At 50.6% G+C, this 20500-nt stretch overlaps 1 protein-coding gene across 2 annotated transcripts in view; it reads right to left on the bottom strand.

The window, feature by feature from the left end:
• Positions 1-20500, bottom strand: part of UBN2 (ubinuclein 2) — a 228306-nt gene that overhangs the window by 3828 nt on the left and 203978 nt on the right. For both annotated transcript variants that reach the window (XM_075321912.1, XM_075321913.1), the window contains one exon: positions 17666-17752. In XM_075321912.1, the coding sequence (XP_075178027.1) occupies positions 17666-17752 (87 nt within the window). The remainder of the gene's footprint in view (positions 1-17665; positions 17753-20500) is intronic.

The raw sequence follows: 20500 nt of genomic DNA, 5'->3' as shown, positions 1-20500 counted from the left end.
GGAGGTGGGGTACTGGTATGTGCTGGTATCATCAAAGATGAACTTGTGGGACCTTTTCAGCTTGAGGATGGAGTGAAGCTCAACTCCCAAACCTACTGCCAGTTTCTGGAAGACAACTTCTTCAAGCAGTGGTACAGGAAGAAGTTGGTATCATTCAAGAAAAACATTATTTTCATGCAGGACAATGCTCCATCACATGCTTTCAACTACTCCACAGCACACAGAAAATAAAACAAGTGAGATGGGAATATATTTGGTTTTTATTAAGTTGCCTAATAATTCTGCACAGTAACAGTTACCTGCACAAACAGATATCCTCCTAAAATAGCCTAATCTAAAAAAAAAAAACACTCCAACTTCCAAAAATATTAAGCTTTGATATGAGTCTTTTGGGTTGATTGAGAACATAGTTGTTGATCTATAATAAAAAAAATCCTCTAAAATACAACTTGCCTAATAATTCTGCACACAGTGTAAGCTATAGCCGTGGCATTGTCTGTCTGAATCCTTCCTGGTATTCCGTGAAGTAGTAGATGCTGCCAATAAAAAGCAGCTTAATGGATCACCCTGAGCTCTAGAACGATGATTGAGAGATGCTTCTCCTGACAGTTCCACGTTCCTTATGCTGGAAAGCAGCAAAAAACTGCCCCCCATCCGGAGAGGCTGGCATCCATGGACAGAATCTGCAACTGAACTGGGGCAAAAGGAACAACCCAAGCACAAATGAGGGGGGAGTCAACCACTACCTAAGGGACTGATTACATTCAAGTGGAGGGCGAATAGGCCCATCCAGGGACCGTAGCGACCTTTTCCAATGCACTAAGTGGGTTCTGCAATTGTCTTGAATGGAACTGACCGAATGGGACCGTTTTGAAAGTTACCACCATCAGACCTAAAACCCTCATGCAAAACGGGAGGGAATGCTTGCATGGATGACAGTCCTGATGGACAACTGCAAAACCACCCTCTTTTCCACCTCTGGAAGAAAGACAGAGCCCTGAGCTGTGTGGAAAATCATCCCCAGAAAGAGAAGTTCCTGAGTGGGAATAAGTGTGGATTTCATTCGATTGACACTCCACCAGAATTGGTTCAGAGTGTGTAAAACAATCTGCAAGCTCGCTAAATTTTGAGATTGGGTGGGAGCTTTGACAAGAATGTCATTCAGATAGGGTACGACCTTTATACCCCTGGAACGGAGGAGCATCATAATCAGTGGCAAAATGTTAGCAAATACGCTGAGCTGAGGCACAAACTCAAAAGATAGGGTGGAGAACTGAATGATCCTGATTGATTACAAACCGTAGGTGACGCTGGTGAGCCAGAAATATCGGCATATACAAGTAAGCGTCCTGAATATCTTTTGATGACAGAAACTCGCCGGTTTCCATGGATCCATGACAGAGTGGAGTGACCCCATCTTGAAGCGCTTTACATGCGCCCACCTTTTCAGACACCTTAGATGAACAATGGGCTACACTGAGCTACCCTTCATAGAAACCCACGAACCCTTACAATCACAGCCGCTTGAAGAAGGTAAGAGAAAGCCTGACTGAAACCAGCTCTTGCGCTGGGAAACGGGACCAGAAAATTCAGTCTCACTGAATAGACAAGAATCATCTTGTAGCCTGAAGAAATGACTTTTCTAACCCAAAGATTGCTGACCACCCTCAACCATGCTTCTTGAATAAAAGGCAGCGACCACCCATCCAGGAAAGACCCCCGAGTGGGGGCTGCCAGTCATGCTTCAAATCCTCTTTGCCTTGAAGGCCAGAAGGCTTGACTGTGGGTCACTAGTTCCAAGCAAAGCAGGGGTCTGCGCTGACAAGTGGATACTCTGGAGCTGGGAATTATCGAAAGTGACAGAGCTGCAAAGCTCCGCTCTTACTAAGCGGACGGCTGGCCCTTTCTTGAAGCAGGAGAGTACTCCTACCACCCGTAACATCAGCAATAATCTTATATAGCTTTGTTCCAAAAACACAAACGTGAAGATGTTAACAGCTCACCAGACTGTTGAATGAGGGTGCGGTCCCCGGAAACCTGACCGGCAGTCAGGTGGAACTTGAGAAAAGAAGGATTTTTGTGTACTCACCGTAAAATCTCTCTCTGAGTCTTCATTGGGGGGACACAGAACCATGGGTTATGCTGCTGTCACTAGGAGGCTGACACTAAGTAGACAAAAAAGTTAGCTCCTCCCTAGCAGTATACACCCCGAGCCGGAGGCGGACTTAAAAGCAGAAAAGAGGGGTCCGGCTGGAGTACTGCCTTGTCTTGGTGGAAGACCAAAAAGGGAGAACGACAAGAGAGCGCTGCCAGCTCTGACGTTCTTCGTATCGAAGTAATGGCAACGAGGAACACCACTTTCCAAGACAGATGAGAAAGGGAAGAATCTCGTAAAGGTTCAAAAGGAGGACCTTGAAGCAGCACTAGATTAAGGTCCCACGGTTCGAGTGGATGACGATACGGCGGAGCAAGATGGGCAACTCCCTGGATGAAGGTTTTAATCTGTGGGCGAGAAGCGAGCGGCCTCTGAAACAGGATTGACAGAGCAGACACTTGGCCCTTAAGCGTGGCAAGCGAGAGACCCGCATCCAGACCTGACTGCAAAAATGCCAAGAAGGAAGAGAAAAGGAGAGAGGAGAAGAGATGCTTTGTTCCTCACACCACCGGAGGAAGACTCTCCACGTGCGGTAGTATATCCTTGAAGAAGATGGCTTCCTAGCTCTAATCATTGTCTGTATCACCCTTGTTGAAAAGCCTGCCTGAGCTAGTACCCAGGATTCAATAGCCAGGCCGTCAAATTTAGGACCTCTGAGTTCTGGTGGAAGAGAGGACCCTGCCACAGAAGAGCTGGGCGGTCTGGAAGGCGCCACGCGGTGTCTGCGAGGAGTAGAGTGAGTTCCGCGAACCATGCTCGCCTGGGCCACTCTAGAGCCACCAGAATGACTGGGATTCCTTTTGCCTTAATCTTCTTGAGAACCCTCGGGATCAGGGGAAGATGTACGGGAGCCTGAACTGGCTCCACGACAGGGTGAGGGCGTCGACCCCTAGCGCCAGGTGGTCGCGGTAGCGTGCGATGAACCGTGGAACCTGACTGGTTGAATTGGGAGGCCATTAGGTCCACATCCGGAGTCCCCCATCTGTCGCGAGGCCTTCCCTGCTGAGGAAGTCGGCCGCCCAATTGTCCACGCCGGAGATGTGTACTGCCGAGATCAGAGAGTGATGAGACTCGGCCCAGTGCAAGATCCTCTTGACTTCTCTCATTGCCATGACACTCCTTGTGCCTCCCTGGTGGTTGATGTACGCCACCACCGTGGCGTTGTCCAACTGGATCCTGACTGGGCAACCCTGTACCAGGTGCTGAAACCGTTGCAAGGCCAGCCGGATGGCTCTGATCTCTAGAATGTTGATCGGGAGACAACTCTCTCGAGGCATCCATCGGCCTTGTGCTGTGTGATGCTGGAATACTGCACCCCAGCCTTGGATACTGGCGTTGGTGGTCACTATCCTCCAGTGGATCGGAAGGAAGGACCTGCCTAGCGCGAGGTTGCGAAGACTGGTCCACCAACGAAGTGAGTGGCGGGTTTCCGGCGATAGATGGAATCTGCGGTCCAGAGAAAGGGGAGATCTGTCCCACTTCAGCAAGGCCAGCTGAAGAGGCCACAGATGAAACTGGGCAAAGGGTACCACCATCTGACCGAGGACTCGCATACCGACCCTGATGGAAACCGGGCGCAGATGGCAGAGAGTATGGAGGCCTCGGATCAGGGAAGAGATCTTGTCTTGTGAGGAATACCCGACCCTGTATGATATCGAATACCATGCCTAAAAAGGTGATCCGCCGGGCCGGGGTCAGAGAGTACTTCTTCCGATTGATCAGCCATCCCAGTCGCGAAAGGGTGTCGATAGTGATTTGAACCCCAAAGCAGACAGTCCTCGAAGGAAGAACCTTTGACCAACATGTCGTCCAAGTACGGAATGACCATAACACCTCTGGAATGTAGGACGGACATGGCCGCCACCATGACCTTTGTGAAGACCCTGGGGCCAGATGCGAGGCTGAAGGGAAGAGCCGTGAATTGGAAGTGGTCCTCTGCTATCGCAAAGCAAAGGAACCGTTGGTGGGATTGAGGTATCGGGACGTGAAGATAGGCGTCGTGAATGTCCAGCGACGCCAAATTCGCCAACCTCTATGGACGCGATCACAGAGCGGAGACGCTCCATGCGAAATGCTCGAGGCCTCACCGATCTGTTGAGAAGCTTCAGGTCGAGGACGGGGCGGACTGAGCAATCCTTCTTGGGGACCACAAAAAGGTTGGAATAAAACCCCCTGAAGCGTTCTGAAGTAGGGACTGGTACCACGAGTCCGGCTTGAAGGAGAGACTCTATTGAGAGAAAGAACGCGCGGGAGACTCGGGAGGGCGAGATTGGGAAAAACGTCTCGGTGGCCTTGAAACGAACTCGATTTTGTAGCCTGAGACAATGATTTCTCTGACCCAGGCATCCGCGGTTAAGGGGAGCCAGACGTGCTGGAACAGAGACAGGCGTCCCCCCACGAGTCTGGCACTGCTGCGCGCAGACCGCGAGTCACCTGGAGGAGAGTCGTTGGTACCTGGGGACGGCCTTCGTGGAATGGCGGGGACACGAACGCCAGGAGGGATTGGTCTTGAATGACGGGGCTTTCCTGTCCCTCAGAGGGGAGCGAGACTTCCGAGGTTGAGGTGGGGAGGTGAAGTTGCGAAAGGACTGGAACCGAGCGGTGGGACGTCGATTCTGGACGCGTTTGGGCCGAAATTGAGGGAGAGATGTACTCTTCCCTCCCGTAACCTTGGAGATCAACTGGTCTAGCCTATCTCCAAAAAGACGTTCCCCTAAGAATGGCAGGGAACTTAGCGACTTTTTAGAGGCCGCATCCGCATTCCATGTCCTGAGCCAGAGGGCTCGGCGGATGGCCACACTGTTGCTAGAGGCCTGGGCCGCGCAATTGGAAGACGCCAGGGCTGCGTTGAGAAGGTACTCACCGGCGAGTGTAATCTGCGAAGAGATGTCCACCTGTTCCGGATAGGCAGAGATAGTACGGAGACCGCTACGTAGAGTGTCCGCCCAGGACATCAGCGCCTTTGCAACCCAGACCGAGATAAAGACCGGGGACAGGGATGCGCCCGCTGCCTCGAAAGCAGAACGGGCCAACCTGTCAATGATAGGGGTCCTTGGAGTCCTTGAGAGACGTACCGTTAGGGAGAGGCAGGACTGTGTGAGAAGACAGACGGGACACTGGAGGGTCGACCACGGGGGAGCCTGCCCATTCTTTTCGGAGGCCTTCAGGGAAGGGATAATGTAAATTAATGGACTTACCGCTGGTAAATGTCCTGTCTGGTTGTTGCCTGTGAGTGCGCAGCAACTCAGCGAACTCTGGATGCCCACTGAATGCGTTATGGGCCCGCTTAGTCCGCTTAAAAGAGACCTGAGTGCTCTGAGAGGGTACGGGGTCCACCTGTACCTTTACGGTCTGATTCACCGCTTCAACCAGGCTATTCAGTATGCGCAGAACATCAGCCGTCTGCTCAGAACCCAGCAGGGGTGTCGCATCTGAATCATCACCAGAGAGGTCGGAGGACTCCCCGGAGTAGTGGTAGTCTGGACCTGGGGATGAGGGTGAAGCCTGGGAGGACGCTGAAGACGAGACCTGGCAAGTCCGCTTCTGAGCAGTAGATTAGGTCCTGGGGACAGAGCTCACCTCTTACTGAGGAGATTGCGGTAGGCCTGATGAGGTACGGCCGAGCGTCTGCAAAAGGCGCAGCGCTTGCGTGATGGTCCGAGAAGCCTCAGAGAGGGAATCTATGAACTGACAGGGACGCCAACCAGTCAGGAGGGGGTGGGTCGCAGGACCCTGCAGGACCTGAAGCTGCGGCGGCAGCATCTGAGGCGTCGGCAGAGGAGTCCTGCGGAGGCTGCGAGTCCGGCGTTTGTGGAAGCTGAGGAGAGCGATCGGTAAGTTATAGCCACTGCCCCCTTTTAGCCGCTGCCTCAGTCCTATAGGATGGTGAGACAGTCCTATAGGATGGTGAGACAGTCCTATAGGATGGTGAGACAGTCCTATAGGATGGTGAGACAGTCCTATAGGATGGTGAGACAGTCCTATAGGATATGGGGACAGTCCTATAGGATATGGGGACAGTCCTATAGGATATGGGGACAGTCCTATAGGATATGGGGACAGTCCTATAGGATATGGGGACAGTCCTATAGGATATGGGGACAGTCCTATAGGATATGGGGACAGTCCTATAGGATATGGGGACAGTCCTATAGGATATGGGGACAGTCCTATAGGATATGGGGACAGTCCTATAGGATATGGGGACAGTCCTATAGGATATGGGGACAGTCCTATAGGATATGGGGACAGTCCTATAGGATATGGGGACAGTCCTATAGGATATGGGGACAGTCCTATAGGATATGGGGACAGTCCTATAGGATATGGGGACAGTCCTATAGGATATGGGGACAGTGCTATAGGATATGGGGACAGTCCTATAGGATATGGGGACAGTGCTATAGGATATGGGGACAGTCCTACAGGATATGGGGACAGTCCTACAGGATATGGGGACAGTCCTACAGGATATGGGGACAGTCCTACAGGATATGGGGACAGTCCTATAGGATATGGGGACAGTCCTATAGGATATGGGGACAGTCGTATATGATATGGGGACAGTCCTATAGGATGGTGAAACAGTCCTATAGGATGGTGAGACAGTCCTATAGGATGGTGAGACAGTCCTATAGGATGGTGAGACAGTCCTATAGGATGGTGAGACAGTCCTATAGGATGGTGGGACAGTCCTATAGGATGGTGGGACAGTCCTATAGGATGGTGGGACAGTCCTATAGGATGGTGGGACAGTCCTATAGGATGGTGGGACAGTCCTATAGGATGGTGGGACAGTCCTATAGGATGGTGGGACAGTCCTATAGGATGGTGGGACAGTCCTATAGGATGGTGAGACAGTCCTATAGGATGGTGGGACAGTCCTATAGGATATGGGGACAGTCCTATAGGATATGGGGACAGTCCTATAGGATATGGGGACAGTCCTATAGGATAAGTAGATTTTGGGTACTCACCGTAAAATCTCATTCTTGGAGCCTTCATTGGGGGACACAGGAAACCATGGGGATATGCTGCTGGGACTAGGAGGTGACACTATGCAAATAAGAAAAATGGCTCCTCCCCCACAGTATACACCCTCTGACCGGAGCTGAGGAGATCAGTTTGTGTAAAAGCAGTACGAGGAGAAGCTTGAAATCTATAACATTCCGGAACCATTGAAGTCTTAGAAAAGGGCGGGTGCTGTGTCCCCCAATGAAGGCTCCAAGAAAGAGATTTTACGGTGAGTACCCAAAATCTACTTTTCTTTATCGCTTCATTGGGGGACACAGGAAACCATGGGACGTCCTAAAGCAGTCCCCAAGGGTGGGAAGAGAAAAACCCGAAAACAGGGCTAGCAGAGACAAGATTCCTTGACCAGGTTCCGGGGTCCTAGACCCCGTAAGGAAACGCTACCCGGCCAGGGGCCGAAGTATAGGAGAAAGAGTTAGAGTACTAGGGAGTACTAAGAACTAGTGTAAAATGCGTGTGCTAGGGAATAGGATGATCAGGGAGACACTACATCCTCTGAGGTCTGTACCTAAGAAGGGTAAGGATCTAAAGCGACCGACAGCAATAGGTCGGGCCCGACAGACCCTGGTACTACGTTTGAGACTGTAAGAATGAGCGAAAACTAGGGCACCCGGTAGAGGTAGGAGCCAGAAGGTGGAGGCCGAAGGAGCCTTGGCCCCTTATAGCCGCAGAATGACTAAAAGGGAAAACGACTACCTAAAAGGTTGCAAGGGAGTCTGGATACTCGAGAAGCGTGTAAGGGAATTCCGCTCTAGGGGCACTTGGCCCGTTTGTTTCACAGCACCCAAGGACGTGATGAGACCCTAGTGGAATAAACAGCCTGCGGGCGGGAAAATAATACGGGAGATAATTTTCCTGTGTATGGAAGGGGTTCAGAGAACCTGTGAGGTCCGGATAAAAATGACAAGGTTAAGGAGTCAAAGGAATTCCCAGGCCCGATTTCCGCAGTGACGAGGCCGACAGGAGAAGGGAATCCGAGCATCTACAGTAACGTGACTGGGAGAAACTCGTACTCTGTAGTCGGGTACCGGGTAATCATTGCAGTGAATCATGGGTAGAAGAACCCCCCATGGGGGAGGGCTCCTGAGAAAGACAAAAAGGCACAAGACCTGGGATGTATGACCTGGAGTGGGAGAAGGAAGGCCCCTTTTGAGGGGGACCTCAAGAAAGGCTCGGACTAAGTCGTTGGCTTAAGCGCTAGCCGACCAGGGGAGGGACGCCTGTTCCTGGGAGTTAGCGAGGATGATGGGAGAATGACTGGAGAAAGAATAAAACATTCTTAATATCATTCTAAAACGCGGCATCACGTCATAACTAGAAGTGACGACGAGTGGAAGGAAATGAGCGAGAATATGTGAGTCTAAATGGTCTGGTAGGAACTCTGCTTGGAAAGTGCAGGGATGCACAAGCGGCTAAGACCAAGCGGTGGAAAGCAGACGTGGAATCTGGTATGGCGGAGACTACAGAGAGATCTAGCATATCTCCAAGAGCCATCTAGAAGGCTACGAGGGAAGTGAGGCAGACCCGGGGGCAGAGGAAAAGAAGACCCCTCTTGGCCTGAAACTGAATCAGGTCATGTCTAGGTGTTGGCGAAGACCACTCGCTGTAGTGCCGAGTGTTTGTGTGGAAACACCAAGTGGTCTGAGTAATCAGGGCTCCCTGGAGAATTCTGTTGCGGAAAGAGGACAGAAGACAAACATTGGAACCTACAACCTGTCCAGAAGAGTGAGCCCAAGACTGGGCCATCAGGATACTAGAAGTCCCTTGAGGAGACTGGTCCTCCGTGGAATCGATGATTGGACGCTCCTGTGTCTGGTTCTTAACTTCATCTGTTGACTGAGAAGGGACTGAAGAATCTGAACTATCTGAAAGAGAGAGAACGTAAGTAACGACCTATGGATTTGGATATGTACAGTACCTGGCCGGGACCCTAGTGGAGGGCGCAGCCAAGGCTGGTCTAAGCCAGAAAAAAGGCGGATACTAAAAACTACTATGAACCACCCGAGGAGGGTGGCAGGAAGTAAAAACGGACAACATACTGGTTAGCCGACAGAGTTGTACCCTGCTTACCTCTTTTGGAAACCAAAAAGACTGCTGTTTCAAGAAACGACAGAGCCAACGTATGGTCAAGGGAGCAGAAGCCTTAGCTTGTGGCTACCTTATATGCATGTGCGAGGTAGGAGAAAGTCTCGAGTCACTGGGAAGTGACCAGAAGAGAGCTGCTGCTGAGCCGCGTCATGGGGTCCGTGCTTGCTGCCGGGAGTGAAGCACACGACCCTCCAGGTAAATGGTCGCGTGTAGCCTTTCCTGAAGGTTACTCCAGACGTATGGATGCAGATCACTGGGAAGTGAGTAAATAGCTGGTGCAGGAAGGAAGGACAATGAACTGGTCCAGAGGACCCTGGCTTACCTCCCGGTCACCTGACTGGATGGTTTGAAGTAGGAGAGAGTCCTGGGTCACTGGGAAGCAACCTATTGACAGTTGCAACCGTGGCGCATCATGGGGTCCCTGCAGACCCAGTCCTCGCTTCAGTCGGAGATAGCTGACCCACTAGGTGACTCAGTCTGTTCGACTCACTGGGTCGAGAGTAGAGAAAACACATACCTGTGACGGTAACCAGCCTCTGGTGTGGATAAACGCTAGCCCCTTGGGTAGCAGGCAGGATCATCGATCAGGAGTACTGGCACTGAACGTGACAGCTGATCCCGTGCCGCCTCATGGGGCAGAGATGGATGGAGTTCTCGCCTTGGTCAGAGATGAGCGGAAAAGCTGAACAAAACACTTAAGCCAGTTGCTGTATCTGGCCTCTGGTGCGGAGAAGTGCTGGCCCAAACGCTAATGGACAGGCTCATCAAATCACTGTCACGCTGTAGTATACAGGTGCATATAGAAATGCTGACACACAAGATAGAGGTCACATACAAGAAACCTGTAGCACACCGCATGGTGGGTAGGTGCGTAGAGATACACTGGAGAGTGAATGCTGACGCGGCTCATCAAATCCTTGTCACGCTGTAGTATACAGGTGCATATAGCCAACAGGTACATGAGATAGGGGCTCATTCAAGAAACACTAGCACACCGGATGGTGGGTAGGTACATAGAGACACTCTGGAGAGAGGGTACTGGCACCCTGGAAGGTGTACCGACATATTTCTATATGGATACATTGGCACACAAGCAAGTGGACAGATTTGTGGAACTGTCAATCTGGATGCTGCATGAAAAGGTCTATATACACAAAATTCCTTTTTTCTGCAGAAACAGACAGGTGCGATTAGAGACCCGACCCTCCAAACCGTGGGTGGGTTCACACAGCACTGGTACGGTGGTGTAAACAGGTGCGTAAAGAAACACTGGCGCACTGAATAGAGAGCCGGCTTGAGAGGACACTGGTACACCAGAGTAAACAAATGCGCGTAATAACGCCGGCCAACTGAATAGCGGGCAGGCTCCCGAAGACATCTGTGTATTGGGGCAGACAGGCATGGCACAGAGACTGTCACCTGGTTATTGGGGAACACAGACACTGACACAGTGGACAGGGACAGGAGAACGCTGGCGCGGAGATGTAGGCCAGTGCATAGAGACGCTGACACACTGGATAGTGGACAAGCGGGAGGAAGACGCTGGTACACAGAAGACACTGGCACACAGGTGAAGGCCACGGGCACACACGTGTAGACCATTGCAAGCGAAACACTGGCACACTGGGTAGTGGACAGACACATGGTACTACTGGCACACTGTATAGTAGACAGGTAAATGGAGACACTGGCACACTAGATAGTGAACAGGCTGAGGTTGAAAACAGTGGACGGGTCAATGACCCTGTGATAGGCGGGTATATGACCGCAGATAGGACATGAGGAACATTAACCCACGAATAGTGACCCTACGTGAGGAACGCTGACACACTAGGTAGTGGGACAGGAAAATAGGCAGGAGCACAAGAAAACACAGACGGTGGAAGTGGATAGGGCCCCAGTACGCTGGAATACCCCAGGAAATGGAGTGCGTGTAGGAGATTGACACCTTGCACCTGTAGAGGGGGGGGGGGGGGCTGTTAACATTCCCAGACTGAAGCCGCTCTCTAACCATGCGCTGTATGTTAGAGGGGGGACAGCTCACTGCAAGTGAACTGCACCAGGAATCCGGGGGTAGGTGCTCCTGGAGTAATGACAAGAGAGCCGGTTTTGCGGTATCCTTGAGGTCTTTTTTTTTTTTTTTTTTTTTTTTGCAATCTTGCAGAGACCGGGAGTCTGAGGCGAGTGGTGCTGGGCCGCCTGGAGCGCTGACTGCGGGGGCCCTGGTTCGCACTGGCTGTCTGCGGGGGGCGCTGAAGGTGCGGCAGTGGGGTTACTTACCGAGCCGGGAGGCTGGAAGTGCGGGCCGGAGCAGCGTTCCCCGGGAGACTCGGCGCCGGGAAGTGACGTCAGGCGCCAGGAGGGAGGGGAGCGGCGGCGGTTGCACAGGGGAGCCAGAAGAATTTGAAAAGCCCGCGCGCGCGGGCTGAATTCCCGGCTGGGGGCGTGGTCATGCGAGCGCGCGAATGCAGAGGGCCGCAATGAAGCCGGGGACAAAATTTTTAAGGTAGGCCGCTGGAGGAGACGCCGGGCCGCAGAGGACGCCGGGCCGCAGGGAGCCGGGGCCTAGGTTTTAAGGGTAGGCCGCGGGGGAAGACACTGGGCCGCAATGGAGCCGGGGCCTAAATTTTAAAAGTAGGCCGCCGGAGGGGACGCCGGGTCGCAGTGGAACCGGGGGTTAAATTTCTAAGGGCAGACCGCCGGGCCGCAGTGGAGCCGGGGCTAAATTTCTAAGGGCAGGCCGCCGGAGGGAACGCCGGGCCGCAAAGGAACCGGGGGCTAATTTTCTAAGGGCAGGCCGCCGGAGACTAAGGTGAGGGGTTCTAGGGGGGATAAGGGGACCCCTGACCCAGGTGGAAGACTGTGGGCTTCTATACCCGGGATCCCTCCCCATAACCCGGGACGGGGAAGAAGGGGGGGGATTGGATTACTTATCTGAGTTCCTGGCTTGTCTTGAGGTGATCCTGGATCCATCCTGGAAGGCGAGCGAAGACATCTCGACGGTCATCCCGGGCATAGTCTAGGGGAGACCAGAAGGGTACCTCTCCATCCTGGGTACGGTCTTCGTCCTCCTACCCCACAATCGGGCTCGGGAGCGAGAGAGTTTGGGGAGGGGGGCAAGGACCATCCGCCTGTCCCTCTGTGCGGATGCCCCCCAAACAGTCTTGAGAGTGTTAGGGGGGTAGGGTCCTGCCAGACAGACACGGAAGACAACGGAAGTGGCGGACGGACCCTACTTCTGTGCGACCGGTCTCTATGTGGGAGAGCAGGGTGAGCGATTACACCCTGTCGCCCGACGAGCTGTGTCTGAAAAACAAAGGGAAAAACATTAATAAAACACAACAATACAAACCTGAAGGGCTGAGAGCAGCCCCTGCGTGTCCAACCTCCTCGGACACTAAGCAAAAACTGATCTCCTCAGCTCCGGTCAGTGGGTGTATACTGTGGGGGAGGAGCCATTTTTCTTATTTGCATAGTGTCACCTCCTAGTCCCAGCAGCATACACCCATGGTTTCCTGTGTCCCCCAATGAAGCGATAAAGAAATTGGGACAGTCCTACAGGATGTGGGGACAGTCCTACAGGATGTGGGGACAGTCCTACAGGATGTGGGGACAGTCCTACAGGATGTGGGGACAGTCCTACAGGATGTGGGGACAGTCCTACAGGATGTGGGGACAGTCCTACAGGATGTGGGGACAGTCCTACAGGATGTGGGGACAGTCCTACAGGATGTGGGGACAGTCCTACAGGATGTGGGGACAGTCCTACAGGATGTGGGGACAGTCCTACAGGATGTGGGGACAGTCCTACAGGATGTGGGGACAGTCCTACAGGATGTGGGGACAGTCCTACAGGATGTGGGGACAGTCCTACAGGATGTGGGGACAGTCCTACAGGATGTGGGGACAGTCCTACAGGATGTGGGGACAGTCCTACAGGATGTGGGGACAGTCCTACAGGATGTGGGGACAGTCCTACAGGATGTGGGGACAGTCCTACAGGATGTGGGGACAGTCCTACAGGATGTGGGGACAGTCCTACAGGATGTGGGGACAGTCCTACAGGATGTGGGGACAGTCCTACAGGATGTGGGGACAGTCCTACAGGATGTGGGGACAGTCCTACAGGATGTGGGGACAGTCCTACAGGATGTGGGGACAGTCCTACAGGATGTGGGGAAAGTCCTACAGGATGTGGGGACAGTCCTACAGGATGTGGGGACAGTCCTACAGGATATGGGGACAGTCCTACAGGATATGGGGACAGTCCTACAGGATATGGGGACAGTCCTATAGGATATGGGGACAGTCCTATAGGATATGGGGACAGTCCTATAGGATATGGGGACAGTCCTATAGGATATGGGGACAGTCCTATAGGATATGGGGACAGTCCTATAGGATATGGGGACAGTCCTATAGGATATGGGGACAGTCCTATAGGATATGGGGACAGTCCTATAGGATATGGGGACAGTCCTATAGGATATGGGGACAGTCCTATAGGATATGGGGACAGTCCTATAGGATATGGGGACAGTCCTATAGGATATGGGGACAGTCCTATAGGATATGGGGACAGTCCTATAGGAAGGGGACAGTCCTATAGGATGGGGACAATCCTATAAAATTTGTCTGGGTCCTCCCAGGAGTTCTGTAATACTGTACTTCCGTAAACTCACCAATCTATATAAATGAATAAAATTATAAAATTATAATTATATAGTCCGCAAAAGGATTTCAGCACCAGCGTTCCTCTGCTGAAGAGACTTGCTTCATTAGGTGGACAGAGATCTACTGGTCTGACTGCTAGGGAAGAATCAAAAACAGTAATTAAGACTCTCAACCAGTTCCCTCAACTTTCCCATTTGATACAGGTCTAGCACCATCTCTGCACTAGAGCTACAGTAAGAGCGCTCCAGAGAATGTAGTCCCTGCAGAGGTCGAAAGGCCTAAGGTCGCTCTTCCAGAGATAAAGATCTGTATGGAGAAGATACACAAGGGTGTTTAGAACATAGCTGAGGCCTGTGATATTAATAAGCAGTCACATGAGAGTTTGACTCGCTACGAGTGTCGGCCAGAGCACCCAGAGTGGCGGAAGTCACAGGAAGATTATACACAGCACCATCCAAGGTCTTAGATGCCTTGGTTAGTTCAGTAATAGCCTGAGTAGCCCAGTAATAGCCAAAAGAGGGAAGACATACTCTCTTCTGACAATATTGTGGTCACCAAGGCAGGCATCTGCAAGGAGGGGGGGGGGGTGTGTGAAGTGGGAGTACAGGCAGCACAATAGGGTTCAGAATGGCCAGAAGAAAACTTATTACCACAAACATCACATGCATAAGTGACTAGTGCAGGTGAGCACGAACACTTAGGCATACAGAAAACCGAGGGAACAGGAGAGCAGTGAAGAGACACTGTTGGCCAGCAGCAGTATTAGCCACCAAGCAGAAACAGTCCTACTCAGACCATGATCTACCAACCAAGCCTGGCGCAGAGGGGGAGACTTCACAGCAGCATCGAAAGTGAATTAATGCAATTCCAGGGAACTAGAGAAACATGTGCTGAAAAATGGTGCCTCAGCTGGAAGGAGTGGAGCCAGAACCGTAAGGGGCGGGATGAAGGGTGCAGCAAAGGCAGCAGCCACGTTGATCGGCTGGACGCATAAGGGAGCCCGATGGTCGGAAACCATGCCCCCACAAGAGAGCGCGAATGCAGCCAACCCGGACGGGAGCAAAGTCTGTGCATCCCGCAGGATAAGTCACTGCCATCGTGTAACTCTACTCACAGACTTCCTGACAGCTCCACAGCCAGGGCTGCACTACATATCTACACGCCGCCATCCCCTATTTCTGACACACTGAGGAAATGTGTGAGGAGAGAACAGGGAAAGGATCAGGAAGAAAAACAGGAGACTGTTATACTCACCTGTCCTGAAGGCATCACCGTTATCTGCTCCGTGCACGCAAACGCTATGTGGAGCGAACAGGCAGGAATCTATTGGCATATAGACCTTCACGGCATACCTCAGAAAGGTACCCAGGTCTGACCAAACAATTTGATACAGGCTGAGGGTACAGACTGCACCTTGTCACAATGTGGGAGAAACAGAGTGCACGTTTACAGTTACCCAGAGAACTCTGAAAAAGAAAACAAAATGTTAACAAAACATCTTGAACGGGTCTGAAACAGACCATCCTCTAACTGACGAAGAAAAAAAACTGAGGAGGTCAATTCCAGGAGGTGAGGTATAGTCTGCTGGGGAGGAGCAAATTTCTTTGCTATGTAACATCAGTGTTAGCCTCCAGGTGGCAGCAGATTATCCCAGGAATCTGTGTCCCTAAGGCTCTGTGCGCACTGGGAAATGGAATTTTCTTGAGAAAATTCCGCATGTCCAAAGATTACCGCACCCGCGGTAAAAAACCGCCGGAAACCGCATCCGAAAACCGCATGCGGTTTGCTGCGGTTTTACCGCGGTATTATTCGCGGTATTGCCGCGGTTTTGCCGCGTGCGGGTTGGGATGTGCTTTATTGCATTCAATGCAATAAAGCACATTGAAGAAGAAAAAAAAAAAGACATTTAATTCTGATAGTAGATAGACAGAAGAATAGATAGAGGGATAGATAGATAGACAGACAGATAGATAGAGGGATAGATAGAGGACAGATCGCTGCATTTCCCACGGTCGGCAGTGAGTTCACATTACCGGCCGTGGGAAATGACCGGTAATTACCTCTGCTGTCTGCTGCATTCAGCCTGTGTCTGTGACAGTCGCGGCTGGATGTCAGCAGTGCAGGACGCCGGAGCCGGAGCTGTGGATTATGTCGGAGCTTTGTTTGGGGGGGTTAATAAAATGGTGAACGAGGCTTGTTGGTTTTATTTAAAATAAAGGATTTTTCTGTGTGTGTGCTTTATTTACTTTTACTTACGGGTTGATCATGTCAGCTGTCACATAGACGCTGCCATGATCAAGCCTGGGGTTAATGGCGGTGGTCCCCCATCACCATTAACCCCTTGTATTACCTTGCCACCACTGCTACACGGTGGCAAGAAGAGCCGAGGACACGCCGGTATTGTCGCATAATGTATGCGACAGTCCCGGGGCAGCTGCGGCTGATATTCTCGGCTGCCGGAGGGGTAGTGAGGCAGGGGCCATTATCCCTGCCCCTCTCCCTCCCCAGCCTGAGAATACCGGGCCGCCGCTGTGTGCTTACCTCGGCTGGAAGTTAAAAATACAGCGGAGCCCACGTTCTTTTTTTTCTATATTTCCGTTTTCTTTCTATGTGTGTTCTATGTGTCTGTGTCTATGTGTTCTATGTGTCTGATGTCTGTGTGTGTGATCTGTGTGTGTTTACTCTCTGAACGGCTTCCTCTTCCTGTAATGACATCACTTCCCTGCAAAACCGCAGACAAGCGATGCACATTACCGGAGGTAAACCGCGAAATACCGCAGGGAATAACGCAGGAAAACGCAGTGAACCGCACAGAATTTGCTTCCTGCGTTATTCCCTGCGGGATTTCATGATTAACATTGAGTCAATGGAGTGAAATCCCGCAGCGATGTGCGGAAAAGAAGTGACATGCACTTGTTTTTGCTGCGGGATTCCCGCAGCAAAACATGCAGCTGTCAAATTCCGCCCAGTGCGCACAGGATTTTTTTTCTCCATAGGATTTGCTGGTGATTCACTGCAGAGATGTTATGAACATTTTCTGCAGCGAAACATGCAGCAAATCCGCGGAAAATCCGCGGCAAAATCCGGTAAGTGCGCACATAGCCTTAAAGACACTTTGTGAGTGAAACAGTTGTAGGCTACTGACCTGCTGTCCATTGTTTTTTTGTATACCTTTCGACCATGCAAAGAAAATAAAATAGCCATTTTATCATACTATGTGGTGAGAGCCAATCTACTTTTGATGAGAATGTGGAAATCCGTATATAGCTCTGCTCAGTCAGTGAGAACGGCTGCGTTGTGCAAACAGCATGGACTAATGAATCGATCTACACTATTCACATACAGAAACATCAGTCATATTTGGAACTACATTTCCACCTAAAAAGTTGTAATAACCAGGTTTGTGTCATTAGAAACAGCAGAGCCACAGAGCTCAGTGACTGGTTGCAGTGAGGATGCACGCTGTAGTAGTGATGTTACCGCTACAGCAACAACAGATACTGGAGCAGAGCTAGAGCCATTTCAATAATATAAAAATATATCTATATATCAATCTCTATATAATTTATTTATTTTTTTAAACTACTATATGCTTGGTTAGTTCCATTTTTCTAAAAGTGGAAGACCCATTTAAGTCCACGAGCGCTTTAAATACTTTGAGATGCTAAATATCAATATCTAAGTGACCAAATAATGTTCTGTAACAATATCCATTACCTGTGTACCCTTGTTGCAAGTGAGGCAAACTGGAGTGAGAGATGTTAGTTGTGTGCGAAGGGGTGGTCTGAAGTCCTTTTATTATACCTGAGGGAATTTAACAGAAAGCCAAGATGTAAGAAAGAATAAAAATCTAATATTTGTTTTATGAAAGCACATATTAAAAGGGAATTTGTCAGAAGATAACACTGCTGTTTAAATCATCACCACCATTATTAAAATGAACATTTAAATATTTTTAGTGAATTTTCTGTTTTTACACTAACCTTTCCATAAATTACAGAGCATGTAAGAACAAAGTCAATGGGCCCTGATTCATCTAGAGTAGCGATTTTCTCAGTTGTCGTGATCAGGGGGCCTGGTGGAGTCAGACGCTCCCGATTCATGAAACATGAACGTCTCTTCATGAATCTGGAGCGTCTGAAGAGTGGCGTGCGCCATGCCAAAAATCTTACATTTCCTGACTAGAGTAAAATCTGTGGCATAAGGAACACCACACCACGTCATGAAATAGAGTTGTGGTGGCACACCCTGCCAGGCCCAAATCTCTGCCCCATCCTGGCCTAGCTGGGTGAAAATGGCGGAAAAATGCCAAAAGTTAACGAACTTTTGCTCAACTCCAAGTTGCGCCAACAGTTTTCAACTTTTCAAGGCAATTTACTCCACAATGTGGCAAAATAGCAGTCCGCAATCATGAGAAACAAATTCATGATTGGAAAATTCAAAACAGATTCTTATTAGGAAACAGTCAAGGTAACATTCCTTTTAACCCCTTAACGACCGCCGATACGCCTTTTAACGGCAGCAATTAAGGGTACTTCTTGCGATCCGCCGCTTTTTTACGGCGGTCGGAAAAAAGGGTATAGCGCCCCTTAGAGTCAGAAAATCTCTGGGGTTTCAGCTACCGGGGGTAGCTGAGACCCTGGAGATCATGATTCAGGCCGGTTTTTCCGGTCCCCGCTCATATGATCACCGGTATACACCGTATACCGATGATCACTTTAAAGTAAATGGCAGCGCCGGTAAAAAAAATGATGTATCTCCCATATGGCATGATCAAACATGTCAGATGGGAGATAAATCTCCTCCCTGGTCTCCTCCGGTCCCCCGGTGTCGCTAAAGTGCCCCCCCCAACCCACAACCCCCTCCCAAAATCCAATATGGCCGCGCACACAGCAGCGCACCGGCTGCATTTACCGTTTTCCTCTGGTTTCTGTCGCATGTGCCAAAACACATGCGACAGAAAACCCCTCCCCAGGCCCTGCCAGGTCACCCCCTATTCCCCCCCGGTGTTCCCCCGTACCTGTCGCAGCTCTGTTCCCCCGCAGCCCCCTCCTCCTTCACAGTGCACGCCGGTCACATGTGGAGAGCAGCTGACAGCTCAGCTTCCTGCCTTCAGAGACGCTGGCTGCTGCTCGCATTCTGCAGCTGTGACCCGGGGAGAGTGGGTGCAGATTCTTTGCACCCACTCTCCTCAAAAGGAGGGTCTGCACTCCTAGAAAATGGGGGATACGTTCCCTGAACGTGCCCCCCATATTCTAGAAGGTCCAGGATTGTTGTGGGACTTCCAAAATGGATTACAGGGACCAGATTTTTTTTTTAATAAATTGGTGAAAGAGGGAATGGTTGGGGAGTGTTTTTTCAAATAATTTTTTTTTGTTGTCAATTTTTTTTTTTTTATTACTGTCAATTAGTTATGTCTGGTATCAAAGACGCCGTGACATCACTAATTGCTGGGCTTTATGCCAGGTGACATTACACATCTGATATCAACCCCATTTATTACCCCATTTGCCACCGCACCAGGGCAACAGGATGAGTTGGGGCGAAGCGCCAGGATTGGCACTTCTAATAAATGCGCCACTTCTGGGGCGGCTGCGGCCTGCTATTTTTAGGCTGGGAAGAGTCCAATAACCATAGCTCTTCCCATCCTAAGAATACCAGACCCCAGCTGTCAGCTTCACCTTGGCTGGTGATCTAATTTGGGGCGACCCCCCGTTTGTTTTTTTTTAATTATTTATTTATAAATAATTAAAAAAAAACAAAAAACCCAGCTTGGGGAGCCATCCAAATTTATCACCAGACAAGATGAAGCTGTCAGCTGTGGTTTGCAGGCTACAGCTGTCTGCTTTACCCTAGCTGGCTATCAAAAATAGGGGGCACCCCATGCCATTTATTTTAAACTATTTTAGTTTTTTTTTGCTAAATACAAGGCTAGGCATCCTTTAGTGCCACATGAAAGGCACTAAAGGGCACCAGCTTAGAATATGCAGGGGGGTGGGACGTTATATATGTTTGACATCTATCCATTCATCCATTGTAGCATTTTAGGCTGTCTGCTCACAATCAGGGTTTGCAGCGTTTTTGGCGCAGAGTGTTTTCCCTGCGTCCATAATGCTGCGTTGTGCAGTAGAAGCACAGTAGCAGGATTGTTAGAAATCCAATGCCCACTGTGCTTTTCTCCGCAGCATAAACCGACCTGTGGTGCAGCTTCCCGAGCCTCAGCATGTCAATTTATGCTGTGAAGAGTGTTCTCTGCAGGTAGAATAGAGCTAAAGTCCACAGCAGCCTGAACCCGTGGGCATGGGCAGCTGCGTTCTCCCGTGGACAACACTCTAATCTCTGCAGGAAGGCTGACACTGTGTATTAGACGCCATGTCGCTGGATCATGGCCACATAGCCTAAAAGTGAGAATATTGTTGCTACAGCAACGTTTTTGTGAAGTACCTGTGGATTCAAAATGCTTACTATACGCCTGAATAAAATCCTTGAGGGGGTCCATTGTCCAAATTGGGGTCACTTGTGGGGGTTTCTGATGTATAGGTACCCAAGGGG

This window comes from Anomaloglossus baeobatrachus, chromosome 8 (assembly GCF_048569485.1).
Source record: "Anomaloglossus baeobatrachus isolate aAnoBae1 chromosome 8, aAnoBae1.hap1, whole genome shotgun sequence".
In the NCBI taxonomy this organism is placed as follows: domain Eukaryota; kingdom Metazoa; phylum Chordata; class Amphibia; order Anura; family Aromobatidae; genus Anomaloglossus; species Anomaloglossus baeobatrachus.
The sequence above is the reverse complement of the archived record's forward strand: the minus strand, read 5'-3'. Positions and strand labels throughout refer to the sequence as shown.